Consider the following 26,577-nt stretch of genomic DNA (forward strand, 5'->3'; position numbering starts at 1 on the left):
GTAGTGGTCCTTCTGTAGCTCAGTTGGTAGAGCATGGCGCTTGTAACGCCAGGGTAGTGGGTTCGATCCCGGGACCACCCATACGTAGAATGTATGCACACATGACTGTAAGTCGCTTTGGATAAAAGCGTCTGCTAAATGGCATATATTATTATATTATATTAGTTCTACTTCCTGTAGTTGATTCGTATGACTGGAAGACATTCGTATGACTGGAAGACTTCCTGTTGCCTAAACTCTGTGGATTATCCTTATGCCTCTGCTCCCACTACAACACTACCCACTGTGGCTCACTGTCCCTTCACTACCCACTGTGGCTCACTGTCCCTTCACTACCCACTGTGGCTCACTGTCCCTTCACTACCCACTGTGGCTCACTGTCCCTTCACTACCCACTGTGGCTCACTGTCCCTTCACTACCCACTGTGGCTCACTGTCCCTTCACTACAACACTACCCACTGTGGCTCACTGTCCCTTCACTACCCACTGTGGCTCACTGTCCCTTCACTACCCACTGTGGCTCACTGTCCCTTCACTACCCACTGTGGCTCATTGTCCCTTCACTACCCACTGTGGCTCATTGTCCCTTCACTACCCACTGTGGCTCATTGTCCCTTCACTACCCACTGTGGCTCACTGTCCCTTCACTACCCACTGTGGCTCACTGTCCCTTCACTACCCACTGTGGCTCACTGTCCCTTCACTACCCACTGTGGCTCACTGTCCCTTCACTACCCACTGTGGCTCACTGTCCCTTCACTACCCACTGTGGCTCACTGTCCCTTCACTACCCACTGTGGTTCACTGTCCCTTCACTACCCACTGTGGCTCACTGTCCCTTCACTACCCACTGTGGCTCACTGTCCCTTCACTACCCACTGTGGCTCACTGTCCCTTCACTACCCACTGTGGCTCACTGTCCCTTCACTACCCACTGTGGCTCACTGTCCCTTCACTACAACACTACCCACTGTGGCTCACTGTCCCTTCACTACCCACTGTGGCTCACTGTCCCTTCACTACCCACTGTGGCTCACTGTCCCTTCACTACCCACTGTGGCTCACTGTCCCTTCACTACCCACTGTGGCTCACTGTCCCTTCACTACCCACTGTGGCTCACTGTCCCTTCACTACCCACTGTGGCTCACTGTCCCTTCACTACCCACTGTGGCTCACTGTCCCTTCACTACCCACTGTGGCTCACTGTCCCTTCACTACCCACTGTGGCTCACTGTCCCTTCACTACCCACTGTGGCTCACTGTCCCTTCACTACAACACTACCCACTGTGGCTCACTGTCCCTTCACTACCCACTGTGGCTCACTGTCCCTTCACTACCCACTGTGGCTCACTGTCCCTTCACTACCCACTGTGGCTCATTGTCCCTTCACTACCCACTGTGGCTCATTGTCCCTTCACTACCCACTGTGGCTCACTGTCCCTTCACTACAACACTACCCACTGTGGCTCACTGTCCCTACACTACCCACTGTGGCTCACTGTCCCTTCACTACCCACTGTGGCTCACTGTCCCTACACTACCCACTGTGGCTCACTGTCCCTACACTACCCACTGTGGCTCACTGTCCCTACACTACCCACTGTGGCTCACTGTCCCTTCACTACCCACTGTGGCTCACTGTCCCTTCACTACCCACTGTGGCTCACTGTCCCTTCACTACCCACTGTGGCTCACTGTCCCTTCACTACCCACTGTGGCTCACTGTCCCTTCACTACCCACTGTGGTTCATTGTCCCTACACTACCCACTGTGGCTCACTGTCCCTTCACTACCCACTGTGGATCACTGTCCCTTCACTACCCACTGTGGCTCACTGTCCTTTCACTACCCACTGTGGCTCACTGTCCCTTCACTACCCACTGTGGTTCATTGTCCATTCACTACCCACTGTGGCTCATTGTCCCTTCACTACCCACTGTGGTTCATTGTCCCTACACTACCCACTGTGGCTCATTGTCCCTACACTACCCACTGTGGCTCACTGTCCCTTCACTACCCACTGTGGCTCATTGTCCCTTCACGACCCACTGTGGTTCATTGTCCCTTCACTACCCACTGTGGCTCATTGTCCCTTCACTACCCACTGTGGCTCATTGTCCCTTCACTACCCACTGTGGCTCATTGTCCCTTCACTACCCACTGTGGCTCATTGTCCCTTCACTACCCACTGTGGCTCATTGTCCCTACACTACCCACTGTGGTTCATTGTCCCTACACTACCCACTGTGGTTCATTGTCCCTTCACTACCCACTGTGGTTCATTGTCCCTTCACTACAACACTACCCACTGTGGTTCATTGTCCCTTCACTACCCACTGTGGTTCATTGTCCCTTCACTACAACACTACCCACTGTGGTTCATTGTCCCTACACTACCCACTGTGGCTCATTGTCCCTTCACTACCCACTGTGGCTCATTGTCCCTTCACTACCCACTGTGGCTCATTGTCCCTACACTACCCACTGTGGTTCATTGTCCCTACACTACCCACTGTGGTTCATTGTCCCTTCACTACCCACTGTGGTTCATTGTCCCTTCACTACAACACTACCCACTGTGGTTCATTGTCCCTTCACTACAACACTACCCACTGTGGTTCATTGTCCCTTCACTACCCACTGTGGTTCATTGTCCCTTCACTACAACACTGCCCACTGTGGCTCATTGTCCCTTCACTACCCACTGTGGCTCATTGTCCCTTCACTACCCACTGCGGCTCATTGTCCCTTCACTACCCACTGTGGCTCATTGTCCCTTCACTACAACACTACCCACTGTGGCTCATTGTCCCTTCACTACCCACTGTGGCTCATTGTCCCTTCACTACCCACTGCGGCTCATTGTCCCTTCACTACAACACTACCCACTGCGGCTCACTGTCCCTTCACTACAACACTACCCACTGTGGCTCACTTTCCCTTCACTACAACACTACCCACTAAGCCCCCAACTCTAACCCCTAACCTAAGCCCCCAACTCTAACCCCCTAACCTAAGCCCCCAACTCTAACCCCTAACCTAAGCCCCCAACTCTAACCCCTAACCTAAGCCCCCAACTCTAACCCCTAACCTAAGCCCCCAACTCTAACCCCTAACCTAAGCCCCCAACTCTAACCCCTAACCTAAGCCCCCAACTCTAACCCCTAACCTAAGCCCCCAACTCTAACCCCTAACCTAAGACATAGGCCTAAAATAGCCTTTGTCCTTGTGGGGACCTGGGAAATGTCTCCAAGAGATAATTTTTCTTGTGTCACTATCCTTGTGGGGACGTCAGGTGTCCATGAACAAACACACAATTGTTCCCTTCCTCATCAGAACACCACATACAAGCCCCGAGGGGTTCCCCCGAGGAGAGGTTTAAACTAAACTACCATTACCACTGGCCAAGCCAACCCTCTTCCTCCTAGATATCTGTCTGGGAGAAACCCCTGTACTAGTCTACTGTCTACCCTGAACTACCATTACCACTGACTAACCCTCTTCCTCCTAGATATCTGTCTGGGAGAAACCCCTGTACTAGTCTACTGTCTATTTGTTTATATCCAGCCCTCCTCTAGGCAAGGTTAATTGATTAATTGGTTAATATATTGATTGATTGATGGGTTAATTGATAGATCTAGATTAATAGGTTCAGATATTGATTGATTAATTAATGGGTTAATTGATTGATATAGATTAATAGCTTAATAGGTTAATATATTGATTGATTAATGGGTTAATTGATGTATATAGATTAATAGCTACATATATTAATAGGTTAATATATTGATTGATTGGTTAATGGGTTAATTGATTGATAAATGGGTTAATTTATTGATCTCACTTGTCCATGATGGTGTATTCCTCCTCGGTCTTGAAGAGTGCTACCAGCCTGGCCTCCATCATAATGTATACCTTCCCAGTGCTGTTGTCTGGAATAGAGAGAGTTTATAGGTTCACAGGTGTGTTATAAAAGGTGCATAAGAACCTCACTATAACAAAGTGTTACAGCAGTGTGAAACACATTCACCTATCCCAGTGGTGTTGTCTGAAACAGAAGTTCAACTATAGTGTTATCTTATTATTGATTCATTCCCGGGTAGCCCAATTGAGAATCAGGGTCTCGTTCCCAATGGTGTCCATTACAACCTACATTACAAATAGAACACACAAATAACCCACATTACAAATAGAACACACAAATAACCCACATTACAAATAGAACACACAAATAACCCACATTACAAATAGAACACACAAATAACCCACATTACAAATAGAACACACAAATAACCCACATTACAAATAGAACACACAAATAACCCACATTACAAATAGAACACACAAATAACCCACATTACAAATAGAACACACAAATAACCCACATTACAAATAGAACACACAAATAACCCACATTACAAATAGAACACACAAATAAAAGCTTTGTATAAAAGTTTCATAGCAGTAGTATACACATTTTACCATCTCAGCCGTAGCGTCTGAAAATAGAGGTCGGCCGATTTCAAGTTTTCGATAACAAAATCGGTAATCTGCGATTATGGCCGATTAACATCGCTCTCCACGAGGAGACTGCGTGGCAGGCTGACCACCTGTTAAGCAGAGTCAGGGTATATGCAGCAGTTTGGGCCGTCTGGCTCGTTGCGAACTGTGTGAAGACCATTTTACACAATTATGACATAACATTGAAGGTTGTGCAATGTGACAGCAATATTTAGACTTCGTGTTGCCAAAATACCCTGACTCTGCTTACACTGAACGCAACGAGCCAGACGCAACGAGCCAGACGGCCCAAACTGCTGCATTATTACATAATGTAACAGCAATATTTAGACTTCGTGTTGCCACCCGTTAAGATAAAATACGGAACGGTTCCGTATTTCACTGAAAGGATAAACGTTTTGTTTTCGAAATGATAGTTTCCGGATTCGACCATATCAATGACCAAAGGCTCGTATTTCTGTGTTTATTATAATTAAGGCTATGAATTGATAGAGCAGTCTGAGCGGTGGTAGGCACATTCATTCAAACAGCCAGCAACTCTTAGCAATGCTTGAAGCACAGCACTGTTTATGACTTCAAGCCTCCCGAGATTAGGCTTGGCAATACTGTAGTGCCTATAAGAACATCCAATAGTCGAAGGTATATGAAATACAAAACAGTATGGAGAGAAATAGTCCCACAATTCCTATAATAAATACAGCATTCATGTGTTCTCATGTTCTGAGCAAAGAACTGAAACGGTAGCGTTTTTACATGGTGTTCATTGTTCCTTCAGTATTGCTGCAATTGTCATTATTACAAATATATATATATAAAAAAGAAATTTAAAAAAATATATTTTTTTATTTTTGGGATTTAGACCATTCCTAAAGCTAACAGAAGACCAAGTGGTTTAGACCATTCCTAAAGCTAACAGAAGACCAAGTGGTTTAGACCATTCCTAAAGCTAACAGAAGACCAAGTGGTTTAGACCATTCCTAAAGCTAACAGAAGACCAAGTGGTTTAGACCATTCCTAAAGCTAACAGAAGACCAAGTGGTTTAGACCATTCCTAAAGCTAACAGAAGACCAAGTGGTTTAGACCATTCCTAAAGCTAACAGAAGAACAAGTGGTTTAGACCATTCCTAAAGCTAACAGAAGACCAAGTGGTTTAGACCATTCCTAAAGCTAACAGAAGACCAAGTGGTTCAGACCATTCCTGATCTAACAGAAGAGCAAGTGGTTCAGACCATTCCTGATCTAACAGAAGAGCAAGTGGTTCAGACCATTCCTGATCTAACAGAAGAGCAAGTGGTTCAGACCATTCCTGATCTAACAGAAGAGCAAGTGGTATAGACTATTCCTGATCTAACAGAAGAGCAAGTGGTATAGACTATTCCTGAGCCAACAGAAGACCAAGTGGTATAGACTATTCCTGAGCCAACAGAAATTTGATGCAGTATGTGTTGTAACTCCAGTCCTGAACACAAATGTTTGACCTTCATTAGAAATCTACATTTTACTAATTTAAACAGACAATCTTATCAAGAACAATCTACAGTCAGTGCATTCAACTAAGGTTGGTGAGACAACCACTTATCACAGTGTAAAACTCCTTATTTAACTTGTGGCACTGTCAAACTACAGAGCACTAGGTAAACTACATGACCAAAAGTATGCTCGTCAAACATCTCATTCCAAAATCATGGGCATTAATATAGAGTTGGTCCCCCCCCCCTTTAATGCTATAACAGCCTCCACTCTTCTGGGAAGGCTTTCCACTAGATGATGGAACATTGCTGCTATAACAGCCTCCACTCTTCTGGGAAGGCATTCCTCTAGATGATGGAACATTGCTGCTATAACAGCCTCCACTCTTCTGGAACATTTCTGTGGGGACTTGCTTCCATTCAGCCACGAGAGCATTAATGAGGTCGGGCACTGATTTTGGGCGACTAGACCTGGATCGCACTCGGCGTTCCAATTCATCCCAAAGGTGTTCGATGGGGTTGAGGTCAGGGCTCTGTGCAGGCCAGTCAAGTTCTTCCATACCGATCTCCACAAAAGGTTTACTGAGCTACAGTCCAGTGAGCTACAGTCCAGTGAGCTATGGCTTAGTGAGCTACAGTCCAGTGAGCTACAGTCCAGTGAGCTACAGTCCAGTGAGCTACAGACCAGTGAGCTACAGACCAGTGAGCTACAGTCCAGTGAGCTACAGTCCAGTGAGCTACAGTCCAGTGAGCTACAGACCAGTGAGCTACAGACCAGTGAGCTACAGACCAGTGAGCTACAGTCCAGTGAGCTACAGTCCAGTGAGCTACAGTCCAGTGAGCTACAGTCCAGTGAGCTACAGTCCAGTGAGCTACAGTCCAGTGAGCTACAGTCCAGTGAGCTACAGTCCAGTGAGCTACAGACCAGTGAGCTACAGACCAGTGAGCTACAGTCCAATGAGCTACAGACCAGTGAGCTACAGTCCAGTGAGCTACAGTCCAGTGAGCTACAGTCCAGTGAGCTACAGACCAGTGAGCTACGGCTTAGTGAGCTACAGACTTCAGCATGCACACACACACACACACACACAATATTATTATCATCGCATGATTAAACCAAATCAGTTACAAACATGTCCTCTGGGACAAAAAATTTTTAAAAAAATTAAAAAAGACAGATACAACGTTGATAGTTATCCAAGAGCTGTTTAAAATGTTTCATTTAATGTTTATACCAGGGCCCATTAAGATGACAAGTGTGTTTGACTGTCTCCTCTCCCCAGCAAACAGAACCTAAATCAAAAGAACACATTCATCCATATTTTAAAGAAGGAAGAGAGTGATAGGTAATGAACACTGTCTAGGCAGATAATTTACCCCAACAACATGTAATGCATCCCAAATGGCACCCTATTCCCGATATAGTGCACTACTATAGACCAGAGCCCTATTCCCTATATAGTGCACTACTATAGACCAGAGCCCTATGGCACCCTATTCCCTATATAGTGCACTACTTTAGACCAGAGCCCTATTCCCTATATAGTGCACTACTATAGACCAGAGCCCTATGGCACCCTATTCCCTATATAGTGCACTACTATAGACCAGGGCCCTATTCCCTATATAGTACACTACTTTAGACCAGGACCCTATTCCCTATATAATGCACTACTATAGACCAGGGCCCTATTCCCTATATAGTGCACTACTTTAGACCAGGGCCCTATTCCCTATATAGTGCACTCCTTTAGACCAGAGCCCTATTCCCTATATAGTGCACTACTATAGACCAGAGCCCTATGGCACCCTATTCCCTATATAGTGCACTACTTTAGACCAGAGCCCTATTCCCTATATAGTGCACTACTATAGACCAGAGCCCTATGGCACCCTATTCCCTATATAGTGCACTACTATAGACCAGGGCCCTATTCCCTATATAGTACACTACTTTAGACCAGGACCCTATTCCCTATATAATGCACTACTATAGACCAGGGCCCTATTCCCTATATAGTGCACTACTTTAGACCAGGGCCCTATTCCCTATATAGTGCACTCCTTTAGACCAGGGCCCTATTCCCTATATAGTGCACTACTATAGACCAGGGCCCTATTCCCTATATAGTGCACTACTATAGACCAGGGTCCTATTCCCTATATAGTGCACTACTTTAGACCAGAGCCCTATTCCCTATATAGTGCACTACTTTAGACCAGGGCCCCATTCCCTATATAGTACACTACTATAGACCAGGGCCCTATTCCCTATATAGTGCACTACTTTAGACCAGGGCCCTATTCCCTATATAGTACACTACTTTAGACCAGGGCCCTATTCCCTATATAGTGCACTACTTTAGACCAGGGCCCTATTCCCTATATAGTACACTACTATAGACCAGGGCCCTATTCCCTATATAGTACACTACTATAGACCAGAGCCCTATTCCCGATATAGTACACTACTTTAGACCAGGACCCTATTCCCTATATAATGCACTACTATAGAGCAGGGCCCTATTGCCTATATAGTGCACTACTTTAGACCAGGGCCCTATTCCCTATATAGTGCACTCCTTTAGACCAGGGCCCTATTCCCTATATAGTGCACTACTTTAGACCAGGGCCCTATATAGTGCACTACTTTAGACCAGGGCCCTATTCCCTATATAGTGCACTACTTTAGACCAGAGCCCTATATAGTGCACTACTTTAGACCAGAACCCTATTCCCTATATAGTGCCCTACTTTAGACCAGAGTCCTATTCCCTATATAGTTCACTACTATAGACCAGAGCCCTATTCCCTATATAGTGCACTACTATAGACCAGAGCCCTATAGGGTTGTACTGCACTCTATCGGGAAGTGGGTGTCATTTGTGAAACAGCTTTGAACTGGATGTGAAACCCTGTGAACCACTGTCTCTAAATATGGAACTTCCTTCCTGTCTTCCTTCCTGTACTAGATGTGAAACAGCCTTGAACTTCCTGTCTTCCTTCCTGTACTGGATGAGAAACAGCCTTGAACTTCCTGTCTTCCTTCCTGTACTGGATGAGAAACAGCCTTGAACTTCCTGTCTTCCTTCCTGTACTGGATGAGAAACAGCCTTGAACTTCCTGTCTTCCTTCCTGTACTGGATGAGAAACAGCCTTGAACTTCCTGTCTTCCTTCCTGTACTGGATGAGAAACAGCCTTGAACTTCCTGTCTTCCTTCCTGTACTGGATGAGAAACAGCCTTGAACTTCCTGTCTTCCTTCCTGTACTGGATGAGAAACAGCCTTGAACTTCCTGTCTTCCTTCCTGTACTGGATGAGAAACAGCCTTGAACTTCCTGTCTTCCTTCCTGTACTGGATGAGAAACAGCCTTGAACTTCCTTCCTGTCCTCCTTCCTGTACTGGATGAGAAACAGCCTTTAACTTCCTTCCTGTCCTCCTTCCTGTACTGGATGTGCGTAAGCAGCTGACAGCACCATACCATTACACTAAACTGTTAAATAATGCAGAGTTTAACACTATCCTTTAAAAACACTGAACCGTTCCATCTCTAACACCCACATACGTTAGGCGTGAAGATCGGAGGAGCAGAGAAAGAGAGAGAAAAGGGAAGATTGGAAACAAGGTTTCTCAATCTGCTATGACCAATAGGAGAGACAGAAAAAAAGAGAGCATCAATAAGAGATAGCAGTTCCTCTCACTGGGGGAGATACAGGCTGCCAGGCAGACAGACAGACAGACACAGAGAGGGAGAGAGAGAGAGATACTGTAGAGAGAGAGAGATACTGTAGAGAGAGAGAGAGACAGATACTGTGGGGAGAGAGAGGAGAGAGATACTGGAGAGAGAGAGAGGGGAGGGAGGGAGAAATAGAGACACTGTAGAGAGAGAGGGGAGGGAGGGAGAGATAGAGACATACTGTAGAGAGAAAGAGAGGAGAGAGGGATACTGTAGAGAGAGATAGAGACAGATACTGTAGAGAGAAAGAGAGGAGAGAGGGAGAGAGATACTGTAGAGAGAGAGAGAGAGAGAGATACTGTAGAGAGAGAGAGAGAGATACTGTAGAGAGAGAGAGAGAGATACTGTAGAGAGAGAGAGAGAGATACTGTAGAGAGAGAGAGAGATACTGTAGAGAGAGAGAGAGATACTGTAGAGAGAGAGAGAGATACTGTAGAGAGAGAGAGATACTGTAGAGAGAGAGAGATACTGTAGAGAGAGAGCGATACTGTAGAGAGAGAGAGATGCTGTAGAGAGAGAGAGAGATGCTGTAGAGGGAGAGAGATGCTGTAGAGGGAGAGGGAGATGCTGTAGAGGGAGAGGGAGATGCTGTAGAGAGAGAGGGAGATGCTGTAGAGAGAGAGGGAGATGCTGTAGAGAGAGAGGGAGATGCTGTAGAGAGAGAGGGAGATGCTGTAGAGAGAGAGGGAGATGCTGTAGAGAGAGAGGGAGATGCTGTAGAGAGAGAGGGAGATGCTGTAGAGAGAGAGGGAGATGCTGTAGAGAGAGAGGGAGATGCTGTAGAGAGAGAGGGAGATACTGTAGAGAGGGAGATACTGTAGAGAGGGAGATACTGTAGAGAGAAAGAGGGAGAGAGAGATACTGTAGCGAGAGAGAGGGAGATACTGTAGAGAGAGAGGGAGTATGTAACGAGAAGGAGAGAGAGCCTATTGGTATTCTGAGCAGCACCCCGATGCAGTATCAAGCCTCTTCCTGCACCTCCTCCTCTATACTATAGACTAACAGCCCCCCCAGCTGGCCGGTCCATGCTACAGCAGTCTGTCCGGTATCTGGGTCAGCCCCCCCAGCTGGCCGGTCCATGCTACAGCAGTCTGTCCGGTAGCTGGGTCAGACCCCCCAGCTGGCCGGTCCATGCTACAGCAGCCTGTCCGGTATCTGGGTCACCCCGCCCCCCAGCTGGCCGGTCCATGCTACAGCAGCCTGTCCGGTATCTGGGTCAGCCCCCCCCCCAGCTGGCCGGTCCATGCTACAGCAGCCTGTCCGGTATCTGGGTCAGCCCCCTCCCCCCTAGCTGGCCGGTCCATGCTACAGCAGCCTGTCCGGTATCTGGGTCAGCCCCCCCAGCTGGCCGGTCCATGCTACAGCAGCCTGTCCGGTATCTGGGTCAGCCCCCTAGCTGGCCGGTCCATGCTACAGCAGTCTGTCCGGTATCTGGGTCAGCCCCCCAGCTGGCCGGTCCATGCTACAGCAGCCTGTCCGGTATCTGGGTCAGCCCCCCAGCTGGCCGGTCCATGCTACAGCAGTCTGTCCGGTATCTGGGTCAGTCCGCCCCCCCAGCTGGCCGGTCCATGCTACAGCAGCCTGTCCGGTATCTGGGTCAGCCCCCTAGCTGGCCGGTCCATGCTACAGCAGTCTGTCCGGTATCTGGGTCAGCTTTTATTTCACCACCAGTCTTTTGTCTGGGATCCACAGCAACATGGAGAGAAGCAAAGGACAAGGCTTTTTTTTTTAAAGTGGCCTGATTTGAGTTAGATGCATGTCTACTGTCCACGTTGGTTTGCCCCTGATACAAGCGTCACTACTGAGAAAGCAGAAATGGATGGAGGGATCGAGAGAGAACTAAATAATACACAAATGTTTTAAAAAATAATAATAATATTTAAAAACGCAGAATAGAATAAATTCTGTTCTGTTTTCAGACAACACACTTGGAGGAGACGGTACCTGGGGTCTGTCGAATAATTAAAAATTAAAAAATCACACACAAAAAAATAAAGACTTTCTCACCTTTGACCTTGACATACTGCAACTCTGAGTTGACGCAGAGAGCCAGGTTGCTAGGCAGAGTCCAGGGTGTGGTTGTCCAGGCGATCAGACACACGTTCTCATCTTCCAGAAGGGGGAAGTTCACTATCACCGACGGATCCTGCACATCCTGGAGACGGGGTGACAACAGGAAGACAACGGGAAGACAACGGGGTGACAACAGGAAGACAACGGGGTGACAACAGGAAGACAACGGGGTGACAACAGGAAGACAACGGGGAGACAACAGGAAGACAACGGGAAGACAACGGGAAGACAACGGGAAGACAACGGGCGCCAACGGAAGACAACGGGAAGACAACGGGAAGACAACGGGAAGACAACGGGGCGACAACGGGAAGACAACGGGAAGATAACGGGAAGCGGAAGACAACGGGAAGACAACGGGAAGACAACGGGCGACAACGGGCGACAACGGGTGACAACGGGGAGACAACGGGAAGACAACGGGAAGACAACGGGAAGACAACGGGAAGACAACGGGGCGACAACGGGAAGACAACGGGGCGACAACGGGAAGACAACGGGAAGACAACGGGAAGACAACGGGGCGACAACGGGAAGACAACGGGGCGACAACGGGAAGACAACGGGGCGACAACGGGAAGACAACGGGGCGACAACGGGAAGACAACGGGGCGACAACGGGAAGACAACGGGGCGACAACGGGAAGATAACGGGGCGACAACGGGAAGACAACGGGGCGACAACAGGAAGACAACGGGGTGACAACAGGAAGACAACGGGGTGACAACAGGAAGACAACGGGGTGACAACAGGAAGACAACGGGGTGACAACAGGAAGACAACGGGGTGACAACGGGAAGATAACGGGGTGACAACAGGAAGATAACGGGGTGACAACAGGAAGACAACGGGGTGACAACAGGAAGACAACGGGGTGACAACAGGAAGACAACGGGGTGACAACAGGAAGACAACGGGGTGACAACAGGAAGACAACGGGGTGACAACAGGAAGACAACGGGGTGACAACAGGAAGACAACGGGGTGACAACAGGAAGACAACGGGGTGACAACAGGAAGACAACAGGGTGACAACGGGGTAATATCGTCATTGACCGACACAAAGACTGTTTAGTACTAAACATCAGATGACAATTACCACGGGTTGACTAGCTTCTGACAGAAAACACTAATCCCAACAGTCTACATGAGCACTGGGCTCTACCTCGACAGTCTACATGAGCACTGGGCTCTACCTCGACAGTCTACATGAGCACTGGGCTCTACCTCGACAGTCTACATGAGCACTGGGCTCTACCTCGACAGTCTACATGAGCACTGGGCTCTACCTCGACAGTCTACATGAGCACTGGGCTCTACCTCGACAGTCTACATGAGCACTGGGCTATCCTCCTATAGGTTAACTCCAACCCTGTTCCTGGAGAGCTACCCTCCTGTAGGTTTTAACTCCAACCCTGTTCCTGGAGAGATACCCTCCTATAGGTTAACTCCAACCCTGTTCCTGGAGAGATACCCTCCTATAGGTTAACTCCAACCCTGTTCCTGGAGAGATACCCTCCTATAGGTTAACTCCAACCCTGTTCCTGGAGAGATACCCTCCTATAGGTTAACTCCAACCCTGTTCCTGGAGAGCTACCCTCCTATAGGTTAACTCCAACCCTGTTCCTGGAGAGATACCCTCCTATAGGTTTTAGCCTTGGCTAACAGGGTTGGAGATAACAGAGTTGGACAGCCATGTTGTACTAGTGTGTGTGTGTGTGTGTGTCTCTGTGTGTGTGTGTAGTGTGTGTGTGTGTGTCTCTGTGTGTGTGTGTGTGTGTGTGTGTGTGTCTCTGTGTGTGTGTGTGTGTGTGTACCTTGTAGTTCTGGTTCGACTCGAAGTTGGACAGCGGCGTGTTACAGGCGGTAGAGAAAGGCATGACCTTCACCCCGCGGTACACCAGACCTTTATCATACAGCTGCCTGAACACCCACCTGGAGACGGGGGGTGGGGAGACGGGGGGAGACGGGGACGGGGGGGGGACGGGTGGGGAGTGGGGAGGGGGAGACGGGAGGGGAGGGGGAGACGGGGACGGGGGACGGGTGGGGAGTGGGGGGGGGAGACCGGGGGGGAGGGGAGACGGGGACGGGGGACGGGTGGGGAGTGGGGAGGGGAGACGGGGAGGGGAGGGGGGGAGACGGGGACGGGGGACGGGTGGGGAGTGGGGAGTGGGAGACGGGGGGAGGGGAGGAGAAGGGGAGGGGAGGGGAGACGGGGGGGGAGACGGGGGAGGGGGAGACGGGGACGGGTGGGGAGTGGGAGACGGGGAGGGGGTGGGGAGACGGGGGGACGGGTGGGGAGTGGGAGACGGGGGGAGACGGGGGAGACGGGGACACACACAGAGGAATAACAGTAAAAAAACACTTGAAATGTTGTGAGGAGTAACACAGTAAAAACACTGTTTCATTATTGAGCCAATATTTCACCCAGAACGTCACCGAGACATTCACAAAGTACAGTGTCTTCAACAAAATACTATTCGTCCCCCTCGACTTTCTCCACATGCTTGTTATGTTACAGCCTGAATTTAAAATTAATTAACATTTTAATTGTGTCACTGGTCCTACACACAACATACCCGTAATATCAAAAGTGTAATTATGGTTTTCAAAATGTTTACAAATCAATGTTTAGAGTCGATCAGTATTCAACTCTTTTTGTTATGTCAAGCCTAAATAAGTTCAGGAGTAAAAATGTGCTTTTAACAAGTCACATAAATAAGCTGCATGGACTCACTCTGTGTGTAATAACAGTATTTAACACACATGTTTATGACTCACTCTGTGTGTAATAACAGCGTTTAATATGATTTTTTGAATGGCTCTTCTCTATACTCCACAATTATCTGTGAAGGTCCCTCAGTCGAGCAGAGAATTAAAAAATAATTCATCCATAAAGACCAGGGAGGTTTTCAGTTCAGTATAACTTCACCCCTGAAACACACACACACACACTTTTGTAATCGTCTACGCTTCCCAGCCGAAACAGTTCAGAACAAGTTTGTGCAAATATTATGACTACATTGTGTGACAGGTTTTTATTTTCCGGCTGTTCAGGAACAACAACAAAATATTCTGGAGGCAAACTGAAGTTTGGAGCAGTAGTCTACGCCCATTTCGTCTGTGATTGGTCAACGGTAGGGATTCTTCAATAAAAGTCTTTGTTGAAATGTATTTTTATTTTTTATTTTTTTATTGAAAAATCACGCACCATTCCTTAAAAATGTAAAATTGCGCGACTAAAATCTCTACGGGAAACAAAAAAACGTCAAAATGAATTGTGAGTGTTTTGTTTTACGTTTGGATGAATTGTGACTGTTTTGTTTTACGTTTGGATGAATTGTGACTGTTTTGTTTTACGTTTGGATGAATTGTGACTGTTTTGTTTTACGTTTGGATGAATTGTGACTGTTTTGTTTTACGTTTGGATGAATTGTGACTGTTTTGTTTTACGTTTGGATGAATTGTGACTGTTTTGTTTTACGTTTGGATGAATTGTGACTGTTTTGGGGGTCCCCTGGTTTCTCATTGTTTCCTCCAGGTCCTCCTGCAGCTCGTGTCAAAACACTAGTTGCCAGTCCAAGTGGACTTTCTCCTCTTCTTTGAAACATTTTCCCTTGACGTTCCTGTCGTTCTTCATCATCAGACGCGATAATCTATTCAGCCATCGTCTCTAAATGTAACTTGAGGTTAAGGGAGCTTCAAGTTTTATATCAAATTTGCCCCTTGGGATGTTTTTGTTTTTTTGCATCTGTCAAATTAGATAAAAGGTAAATCAGACGTGTGACTTCATATTTAAGGGAAACATTACTTTTTTTTTTTAAAGAAATCCCTTAAGGCAAAACACTTAGGAAAGGCTTTATGCAACAAGCTTAGAGATGAGACAAGTTTAAAAGGGGAAAAGATGGAGGGGGGATTAACTTAGGGTGTTTTATGCAATCGGGCCCTGAGGGTGTTTTATGCAATCGGGCCCTGAGGGTGTTTTATGCAATCGGGCCCTGAGGGTGTGTTATGCAATCGGGCCCTGAGGGTGTGTTATGCAATCGGGCCCTGAGGGTGTGTTATGCAATCGGGCCCTGAGGGTGTGTTATGCAATCGGGCCCTGAGGGTGTGTTATGCAATCGGGCCCTGAGGGTGTTTTATGCAATCGGGCCCTGAGGGTGTGTTATGCAATCGGGCCCTGAGGGTGTTTTATGCAATCGGGCCCTGAGGGTGTTTTATGCAATCGGGCCCTGAGGGTGTGTTATGCAATCGGGCCCTGAGGGTGTTTTATGCAATCGGGCCCTGAGGGTGTTTTATGCAATCGGGCCCTGCCACTCATGGCTCTACTGTCCATAGCCACTATGACATCAAAGTAAATGCAACCGAAAATCATGCCTACATTTTTTTTACAAATAAAAAAACTCACCTCAATGTGATGATCAAACTGAGGTAAAAAAAAAAAGGTTTAACAGGAGGTTGAAAACTGAGTGTAAAAAAATCTGGTTGTTGATGTTGTTTCAAAGTCAAACACAACGATAATAAACAGCGCTTTCTAAGATGACTAATTTAAAAAACATCCATATATTTGAGCTTAAGCCCCCCCCCCAGAAAAAAAAACAAATTAAAATTATAATCGTGCCTATATACAATACATAGCCGACTGCATATTACGCATTGGCAGAAAAAATAAAATAATTTTAAATGTCTTTGGTACATAATTGGTCTAGCCTATACTCCAAACTTAAACACATTTGAGTAATGGTCTTTGAGTGAGGACTGTAGTATTATAATGCGAAGTGGATGGACAGGTTACCTGACGCTACGCTACAAAGAGAGAAGAGAGAATGTATAGGCCACACTGTTGGTTCATGGATTGGGCACGGCGGCTCACAGCCAACAATTATAGTGAAAATACTACAGGAAACCCTGGGTCAGTCTGCTTTCCAACAGACACTGGGGAGATGAATTCACCTTCCAGCAGGACAATAACCTAAAACACAAATCCAAATCTACACTGGAGTTTCTTACCAAGACGACGTTGAATGTTCCCGAGGGGCCAACTTAACAGTTTTGACATAAATCTGCTTGAAAATCTATGACTTGAAAATGGTTGTCTAGCAACGATCAACTTGACAGAGCTTTAAGAATTTTGGGGGAAAAATTATGGGCGTTCCAGGTGTGGATGATTTACCCAGAAAGACTCACAGTGGTAATTGCTGCCAAAGGTGATTCTAACAATTATTAAGTCAGGGGTGTGAATACTTATGTAAATGAGATATTTCTGATATATTTCATTTTCAATAAATGTGCAAAAAAAATTCTAAAAACATATTCTCACGTTGTCATTATGGGGTATTGTGATGTAATTCTGGGGGTATTGTGATGTCATTATGGGGGTATTGTGATGTCATTATGGGGTATTGTGATGTCATTATGGGGTATTGTGTGTAGATGGGTGAGAAATGCTGATTTAATCCATTTTTGAATTCAGGCTGTAACACAACAACATGTGGAATAAGTCAAGGGGTATGAATACTTTGTGAAGGCTTTGTACAATGCAGTGTGCAAGGACATTATCTAAGACAAACCAGGTACAAACGTGGTGCTCTGTAGCTCAGTTCGTAGAGCATGTTTGGGCCAACTTTTTGGCTCGAGGGTCACATTTAAAAAAAAATAATAATAATTTAATTAAACGGAGAGCCGCACAGATTTCTTTGGGGCCGTTTGTCCAAGTAAAATATATATATATTTTGACAAACGGCCCCAAGGAAACGGCCCCAAGTGCGGCCCTCCAAACTCGGGTCGGGTTGAAAAGGCTCGCGGGCCATAGTTTGTCCACACGTTGTAGAGTGTGGCACTTGCAACGCCAGGACAGTGGGTTTGATTACGCACCTGACTAAGTCACTCACTGTGGATAAAAATCGTCTAGTAAATGGCATATATTATATTCCATTCTCTAACAACAAGTTTCAGACAACTCACCAGACAGTCTCCATGAACCAGGGGTACAGAGTCTTGTAGTCGTTCTTAAAGTCAATCCACCGTCCCATCCTGGTTACAGAGTTCTGGTGGACAAACACAACATTTTTAGAATAAATCCAGTTTGTTTCTGACTCCTGATAAAAACAGCCCCTTGGACAGACTCATGACTCCTGATAAAAACAGCCCCTTGGACACACTGTCATGACAGTGACTCCTGATAAATACAGCCCCTTGGACAGACTCATGACTCCTGATAAAAACAGCCCCTTGGACTGACTGTCATGACTCCTGATAAAAACAGCCCCTTGGACAGACTGTCATGACAGTGACTCCTGATAAAGACAACCCCTTGGACTGACTGTCATGACTCCTGATAAATACAGCCCCTTGGACAAACTGTCATGACTCCTGATAAAGACAGCCCCTTGGACAAACTGTCATGACTCCTGATAAAGACAGCCCCTTGGACACACTGTCATGACAGTGACTCCTGATAAAGCCAGCCCCTTGGACAGACTGTCATGACAGTGACTCCTGATAAATACAGCCCCTTGGACAGACTCATGACTCCTGATAAAAACAGCCCCTTGGACAGACTGTCATGACTCCTGATAAAAACAGCCCCTTGGACAGACTGTCATGACAGTGACTCCTGATAAAAACAGCCCCTTGGACTGACTGTAATGACTCCTGATAAAGACAACCCCTTGGACTGACTGTCATGACTCCTGATAAATACAGCCCCTTGGACAAACTGTCATGACTCCTGATAAAGACAGCCCCTTGGACAGACTGTCATGACAGTGACTCCTGATAAATACAGCCCCTTGGACAGACTGTCATGACTACTGATAAAGACAGCCCCTTGGACAGACTCATGACTCCTGATAAAGACAGCCCCTTGGACAGACTGTCATGACTCCTGATAAAGACAGCCCCTTGGACAGACTGTCATGACTACTGATAAAGACAGCCCCTTGGACAGACTCATGACTCCTGATAAAGACAGCCCCTTGGACAGACTGTCATGACTCCTGATAAAGACAGCCCCTTGGACAGACTGTCATAACAGAGTGCACTAAACCGGAGCATAACGTTATCAGCAGTAATCAAAACTGTATTGGGACTGAAAAACTATTGTGGAATACAGTTATGGAACAGTTATGAGACACTTGAGGAATATCTCAAATGCAAATCATCAGGATTCAAGTGTAATTACATAGTATACCAGCCCTATATAATTACATAGTGTACCAGCCCTATATAATTACATAGTGTACCAGCCCTATGTAATTACATAGTATACCAGCCCTATATAATTACAGTGTAATTACATAGTGTACCAGCCCTATATAATTACAGTGTACCAGCCCTATATAATTACATAGTGTACCAGCCCTATATAATTACATAGTGTACCAGCCCTATATAATTACATAGTGTACCAGCCCTATATAATTACATAGTGTACCAGCCCTATATAATTACATAGTGTACCAGCCCTATATAATTACATAGTGTACCAGCCCTATGTAATTACATAGTATACCAGCCCTATATAATTACATAGTGTACCAGCCCTATGTAATTACATAGTGTACCAGCCCTATGTAATTACATAGTATACCAGCCCTATATAATTACAATATAATTACATAGTGTACCAGCCCTATATAATTACATAGTGTACCAGCCCTATATAATTACATAGTATACCAGCCCTATATAATTACATAGTATACCAGCCCTATATAATTACATAGTGTACCAGCCATATATAATTACAGTGTAATTACATAGTGTACCAGCCCAATATAATGACATAGTGTACCAGCCCTATATAATGACATAGTGTACCAGCCCTATATAATTACATAGTATACCAGCCCTATATAATCACATAGTATACCAGCCCTATATAATTACATAGTGTACCAGCCCTATATAATTACATAGTGTACCAGCCCTATATAATTACATAGTATACCAGCCCTATATAATTACATAGTGTACCAGCCCTATATAATTACATAGTGTACCAGCCCTATATAATTACATAGTATACCAGCCCTATATAATTACATAGTATACCAGCCCTATATTATTACATAGTATACCAGCCCTATATAATTACACTATAATTACATAGTGTACCAGCATTATATATAGTATTTGTGTGGTTGTTTCCGCACCTCCCATTCGTTAGCGTATCTCATGACGATCATCCTGCATTGCCGGTTGTACTCGGCAATCCCCATCTTGGCCACATCGTCCGGTCCCTTGATGTCCAGGGTCTTATCAATCTCATACTCCTGTAATGGTATAGGAACACAGAGGGAGCATTAGGGGGTTTATCAATCTGTAATGGTATAGGAACAGAGGGAGCATTAGGGGGTCTATCAATCTGTAATGGTATAGGAACACAGAGGGAGCCTTAGGGGGTTTATCAATCTGTAATGGTATAGGAACACAGAGGGAGCATTAGGGGGTTTATCAATCTGTAATGGTATAGGAACAGAGGGAGCATTAGGGGGTTTATCAATCTGTAATGGTATAGGAACAGAGGGAGCATTAGGGGGTTTATCAATCTGTAATGGTATAGGAACAGAGGGGCATTAGGGGGTTTATCAATCTGTAATGGTATAGGAACAGAGGGGGCATTAGGGGGTTTATCAATCTGTAATGGTATAGAAACACAGAGGGGGCATTAGGGGGTTTATCAATCTGTAATGGTATAGAAACACAGAGGGGGCATTAGGGGTAAATTGGCTGTTTTACAAACGGTGGGCTACCACATGGGACTTCATAAAAGTGTACTGCGGGCCGGCACTGTATAGCCTAGACTATGTGGATTGGAGGACAGGCTGATCCAACTAAACTTGCTCAAAAAATAAATAAAGGGAACACTAAAATAACAATGATCTGAATGAATGAAATATTATTATTAAATATGTTTTTCTTTACATAAAACAACAAAAAAATCAAAATGATAGGAAATCTCAACCCATGGAGTAGTGGGTGTGGCCTCCACGTGCCTGTATGACTTCCCAACAACAAAAAGTTACTAAAATGCCACATCACTCCACACCCCCGCACATCTAGCGGTAAGCTTCTCCAGCATCACTCCACACCCCCACTCATCTAGCAATTAGCTCCTCTAGTGGTTAGATCCTCCAGCATCACTCTACACCCCCACTCATCTAGTGGTTAGCTCCTCTAGCGGTTAGCTCCACTAGCGGTTAGCTCCACCATCATCACTCCACACCCCCACTCATCTAGTGGTTAGCTCTACTAGCGGTTAGCTCCACCAGCATCACTCCACACCCCCACTCATCTAGCAGTTAGCTCCTCTAGCGGTTAGCTCCACCAGCATCACTCTACATCCCCCACTCATCTAGCAGTTAGCTCCACCAGCATCACTATACACACCCACTCATCTAGCGGTTAGCTCATCTAGCGGTTAGCTCCTCCAGCATCACTATACACACCCACTCATCTAGCGGTTAGCTCATCTAGCGGTTAGCTCCACCAGCATCACTATACACACCCACTCATCTAGCGGTTAGCTCATCTAGCGGTTAGCTCATCTAGCGGTTAGCTCCACCAGCATCACTCTACATCCCCCACTCATCTAGCGGTTAGCTCATCTAGCGGTTAGCTCCACCAGCATCACTATACACCCCCACTCATCTAGCGGTTAGCTCATCTAGCGGTTAGCTCCTCCAGCATCAAAGGACAGTTGGAAAGAGGAGATGTAGAAAGTCAAATAGTAATCATGAGTAAACACTCCTGAATATTAGGTCAAGTTTATCTACAGGAAAATAAAGTTAACAAAACATGTAAAAATTTGATGTGAATGCAGGGCTATTTCAGCAGTTTTGATGGTTATTTTCTTTTAATAATAATAATAATATATGCCATTTAGCAGACGGTTATTCAATTACCGTCACAGCCCCTAGCGACGAGTACAGTATCCCAAAGACATTCTTACCACAGGCAGGCCGTGACAGTCCCAGCCGAACCGGCGGTCCACGTGGAAGCCGCTCTGGTGGGCGAAGCGAGTCACAATGTCTTTGATGGTCCCTGCCAGGATGTGACCGTAGTGGGGGAGACCTGTGGCGAACGGAGGCCCGTCATAGAACGTGTACCTGGAGAAGAGTTTACACATCATTCATAAAACAGATTTATCTTTTCTTTTTTGTATACTTACATATCGGGCTTAGTGATGTGTGGTTTCATGCACTCACTACCCATTACTGTGTTCTGCGTGTGTAAAAAGTTCACCTATAGACAGACTTTATGTTAATAAGCTTAATCTTTGACTAGACAATGGTTAGAGGAAATCTGTCTACAATACTCCTACGATGTGGAAAAACAGTCTGTTACTGTTTGACGGTCAGGAATGACTGGTCCAGATGGCATGGTCCTTGTACTTACTTGGGCCTGTTCTTGGACTGTTTGAGACACTCCTGGAAGCAGTCCTTGTCCTTCCACAGCTGCAGGATCCTCTTCTCCTCAGAAGGGAAGTGGATGGATTCAGGAACAGGCTCCACCATGATCACTGAGTGATAGAAACACATCATAGTTAGTTGACTATTGAAGGGAAAGTGAATGGCAACCAATGATGACGTTGGGACAACAACTCAACATTCTATAAATTCAAAACAAACATAACGTTAGCTAACTAGCAAGCAGCAATTATACTTTCAGTAACGTTAGTTGGATTGATATGCATGTTAGCTAATTCAGTTAACTGGGTTTAAACCTGGCTAGTATCGATGTTGAATAAATCTAGTTATAAAATATGAACAAATGCATGCTAGTAACAACGTATCCTTGCTGTGCACATGTAAGTGGAGTGGTTAGCTTAGTCGGCTAGCTCGCTAAGTGCTTTCGACTACTCCGTGACACTCACGTTTGCCCTCACGTTTGCATTCATATGGACGCATATTGCATCAACGTCAGGTAAATATAGTTTAATTGTACAACAGTTCAACATACAAATATTTAAATACCCATTCAGGTAAACTCACATGTCTTTCTTTATCCGGCTGCCAACTTTGACGAACTGATGACAGGGAACTGATGCAATCAGAGGGAAAGCGGAAGCGGAAATGATGCATCACACCGACAGTAGCTGTGTTCGAATCCTCGCACCTACCGCACTATTTGTGACGTGTTTTATTATTGTAGTGTGGGTATAGTGAATATAGTTAGTTAGGATATAGTGGATATTGGATATAGTTAGTTAGGATATAGTGGATATAGTTAGTTAGGATATAGTCAGTGCACTTCAAAATTTTACATAAGATATATCCATGTAATTCTATGATATCCAAATGTGTGGCTATTAATGATATCTGCGTTTTCTGTGAAAAAAGGTGAGAATCTGTCTCGTTTTTTATGTGAATATAAATTTGTGTCAGAATTTTGGGAAAACCTTGCAAATTACTTATTTACCATTATGAACACCACCTATGTTTTTGACATGAAAGATATAATATGTTATTATTATTGCAATGATAACAAGACCATTGAAATTATTGTTACTTTTTTAAATTCTTGCTGCCAAACACTTCATACACAAACAAATATTAGAAAATTCAATACCAAAATAACATTTTGTTTGATTGAATTTAACTATTTTATTAAAACATGAACCCTAGAGAACAATAACAAGAATAACATTTTCCTAAATCATTACAATAAGACTTTTTCAGAGTGATTACAATTGCACTAGAATTGTTTATTTTCTTATATTTTTTGTTTGTTCCAGTATTTTCTCATTAATACCTGCGTTCTGTTTTGTATGATGTAAATGTATGTAAATTGTTGTGCTTGATTTACTTGATAAAGAAGGAAATATGCTCTCTTTTTTTCTCAAATCACATTTTATTTGTCACATTCGCCAAATACTACAGGTGTAGCGTAGACCTTACAATGAAATGCTTACTTACGAGCTCTTAACCAACAATGCAGTTTTAAGAAAAATACCTGAAAAAAAAAAGAAATAAAGTAACAAACAATTAAAGAGTGTCAGTAAAATAACAATATGGAGGCTATATACAGGGTATTACGGTACAGAGTCAATGTGGAGGCTATATACAGGGTATTACGGTACAGAGTCAATGTGGAGGCTATATACAGGGTATTACGGTACAGAGTCAATGTGGAGGCTATATACAGGGTATTACGGTACAGAGTCAATGTGGAGGCTATATACAGGGGGTACAGGTACAGAGTCAATGTGGAGGCTATATACAGGGGGTACAGGTACAGAGTCAATGTGGAGGCTATATACAGGGGGTACAGGTACAGAGTACCCCCTGTATATATACAGGGGGTACAGGTACAGAGTCAGTGTGGAGGCTATATACAGGGGGTACAGGTACAGAGTCAATGTGGAGACTATATACAGGGTATTACGGTACAGAGTCAATGTGGAGGCTATATACAGGGGGTACCGGTACAGAGTCAATGTGGAGGCTATATACAGGGGGTATCAGTACAGAGTCAATGTGGAGGCTATATACAGGGGTTACCGGTACAGAGTCAATGTGGAGGCTATATACAGAGGGAACCGGTACAGAGTCAATGTGGAGGCTATATACAGGGCTGTACCAGTACAGAGTCAATGTGGAGGCAACGATTAGTCAAGGTAATTGAGGTAATATATACTGTACATGTGGGTAGAGTTACTTATAAGTGACTTATAGATAATAACAGAAAGTAGCAGCAGCTGTGGGAGCAAGAGGTACATATAGGGACAAACATAATACTGTAGAGCAAAGGTGTACATTAGACCACAAACAGAAAGCGGACAGGAAATCAAAGATTAAACAGACATAAATAAGTGTAATGGCCGAAGCCATACGTGCCTTAAAGTGCATAAGGGCTTAGGGCAAAGAGGAGGAGGTGACACTTAAATACATTATCTATTATGGAAAGAGCAGGACACCATTATAAAGATTAGATAGAGAGGAACAAACATAAATGCTTAGGTTAAACGCCATAAGTGCTTAGGGTAAGATAGACATATATTTATTTTAGGACACGAGAGGGTCCTGCCACCATTGGAATCTAATCAAGAGCGGATACAGGCGTTATTAGGCATGAACAAGCAGGAAGCCTGGACTGAAAGATAATGGTGGCCGATGACCTGAGGGAAGTAACTCCATTAACATATGGGATGGACTCGTATACTGTGTGTGTATAAAGACAGAGCCAGTGCTCTGGGAAGGTGTGTGTTCCGCGGACCATCTAGGCTTCTGATATGTTTGTATTAAAAGCCTATATTGAATTCACAAGTTCTTGTGAGTGTTATAATTTGTAACGATTCTCCACGACACAGCGTAAAATAGTGTGTGTGTGTGTGTGGTGGTGGGGGGGACTAGTCTGGGTAGCCACTTGATTAGATGTTCAGTAGTGTTATAGCTTGGGGGTAGAAGCTGTTTAGAAGCCTCTTGGACCTAGGCTTGGTGCTCCGGTACCACTTGCCGTGCGGTAGCAAAGAAAACAGTCTATGACTAGGGTGGCTGGAATCTTTGACAATCTTTTGGGCCTTCAACTAACACCGCCTGGTATATATGTCCTGGATGGCAGGAAGCTTGGCCTCAGTGATGTACTGGGCCGTATGCACTACCCTTTGTTAGTGCCTTGTGATTGGAGGCAGAGCAGTTGCCATACCAGGCTGTGATGCAACCAATCAGGATGCTCTCGATGGTGCGGCTGTAGAACCTTTTGAACATCTGAGGACCAATGCCAAATCTTTTTAGTCTCCTGAGGGGGAATGGGTTTTGTCGTGCCCTCTTCACAACTGTCTTGGTATGTTTGGACCATGTTAGTTTGTTGGTGATGTGGACACCAAGGAACTTGAAGCTCTCAACCTGCTCAACTACATCCCCATCGATGAGAATGGGGGCGTGATCGGTCCTCCTTTTCCTGTAGTCCACAATCATCTTCTTAGTCTTGATCACATTGAGGGAGAGGTTGTTGTCCTGGCACCACACACTGTCTCGTCGTTGTTGGTGATCAGGACTCCCACTGTTGTGTCATCGGCAAACTTAATGATGGGGTTGGAGTCGTGCCTGGCCGTGCAGTCATGAGTGAACAGGGAGTACAGGAGGGGACTGAGCATGCACCCCTGAGGAGCCCCCGTGTTAAGGATCAGCGTGGCGGATGTGTAGTTACCTACCCTTACCACCTTAGGGCAGCCCATCAGGAAGTTCAGGATCCAGTTGCAGCGTCTCCTAGCTAGCATCTAGCCCCATGACCCTCCTAGCTAGCATCTAGCCCCATGACCCTCCTAGCTAGCGTCTAGCCCCATGACCCTCCTAGCTAGCGTCTAGCCCCATGACCCTCCTAGCTAGCATCTAGCCCCATGACCCTCCTAGCTAGCGTCTAGCCCCATGACCCTGCTAGCTAGCGTCTGCCCCATGACCCTCCTAGCTAGCATCTAGCCCCATGACCCTGACCCCCTAGCTAGCGTCTAGCCCCATGACCCTCCCCCTAGCGTCTAGCCCCATGACCCTCCTAGCTAGTGTCTAGCCCCATGACCCTCCTAGCTAGTGTCTAGCCCCATGACCCCCTAGCTAGTGTCTAGCCCCATGACCCTCTAGCCCCATGACCCTAGCTAGCGTCTAGCCCCATGACCCTAGCTGGCGTCTAGCCCCATGCTAGCTAGTGTCTAGCCCCATGACCCCTAGCTAGCTAGCCCCATGACCCTCTAGCTAGCCCCCATGACCCCCTAGCTAGCGTCTAGCCCCATGACCCTCCTAGCTAGTGTCTAGCCCCATGACCCTCCTAGCT

At 45.7% G+C, this 26,577-nt stretch overlaps 1 protein-coding gene across 1 annotated transcript in view; it reads right to left on the reverse strand.

The window, feature by feature from the left end:
* Nucleotides 1-22,958, reverse strand: part of iars1 (isoleucyl-tRNA synthetase 1) — a 133,064-nt gene extending 110,106 nt beyond the window's left edge. Inside the window, exons 1-8 of the mRNA XM_052474583.1 lie at nucleotides 22,803-22,958; nucleotides 22,207-22,330; nucleotides 21,761-21,917; nucleotides 19,962-20,081; nucleotides 17,770-17,852; nucleotides 13,623-13,740; nucleotides 11,739-11,886; nucleotides 3,848-3,935 (exon numbers count right to left, since the gene is read on the reverse strand). Coding sequence (XP_052330543.1) covers nucleotides 3,848-3,935; nucleotides 11,739-11,886; nucleotides 13,623-13,740; nucleotides 17,770-17,852; nucleotides 19,962-20,081; nucleotides 21,761-21,917; nucleotides 22,207-22,325 — 833 coding nt within the window. The 5' untranslated portion in view covers nucleotides 22,326-22,330; nucleotides 22,803-22,958. The remainder of the gene's footprint in view (nucleotides 1-3,847; nucleotides 3,936-11,738; nucleotides 11,887-13,622; nucleotides 13,741-17,769; nucleotides 17,853-19,961; nucleotides 20,082-21,760; nucleotides 21,918-22,206; nucleotides 22,331-22,802) is intronic.
* Between the last annotated feature and the right edge of the window lie 3,619 nt (nucleotides 22,959-26,577).

Source organism: Oncorhynchus keta, chromosome 21 (genome assembly GCF_023373465.1).
Source record: "Oncorhynchus keta strain PuntledgeMale-10-30-2019 chromosome 21, Oket_V2, whole genome shotgun sequence".
Classification (NCBI taxonomy): domain Eukaryota; kingdom Metazoa; phylum Chordata; class Actinopteri; order Salmoniformes; family Salmonidae; genus Oncorhynchus; species Oncorhynchus keta.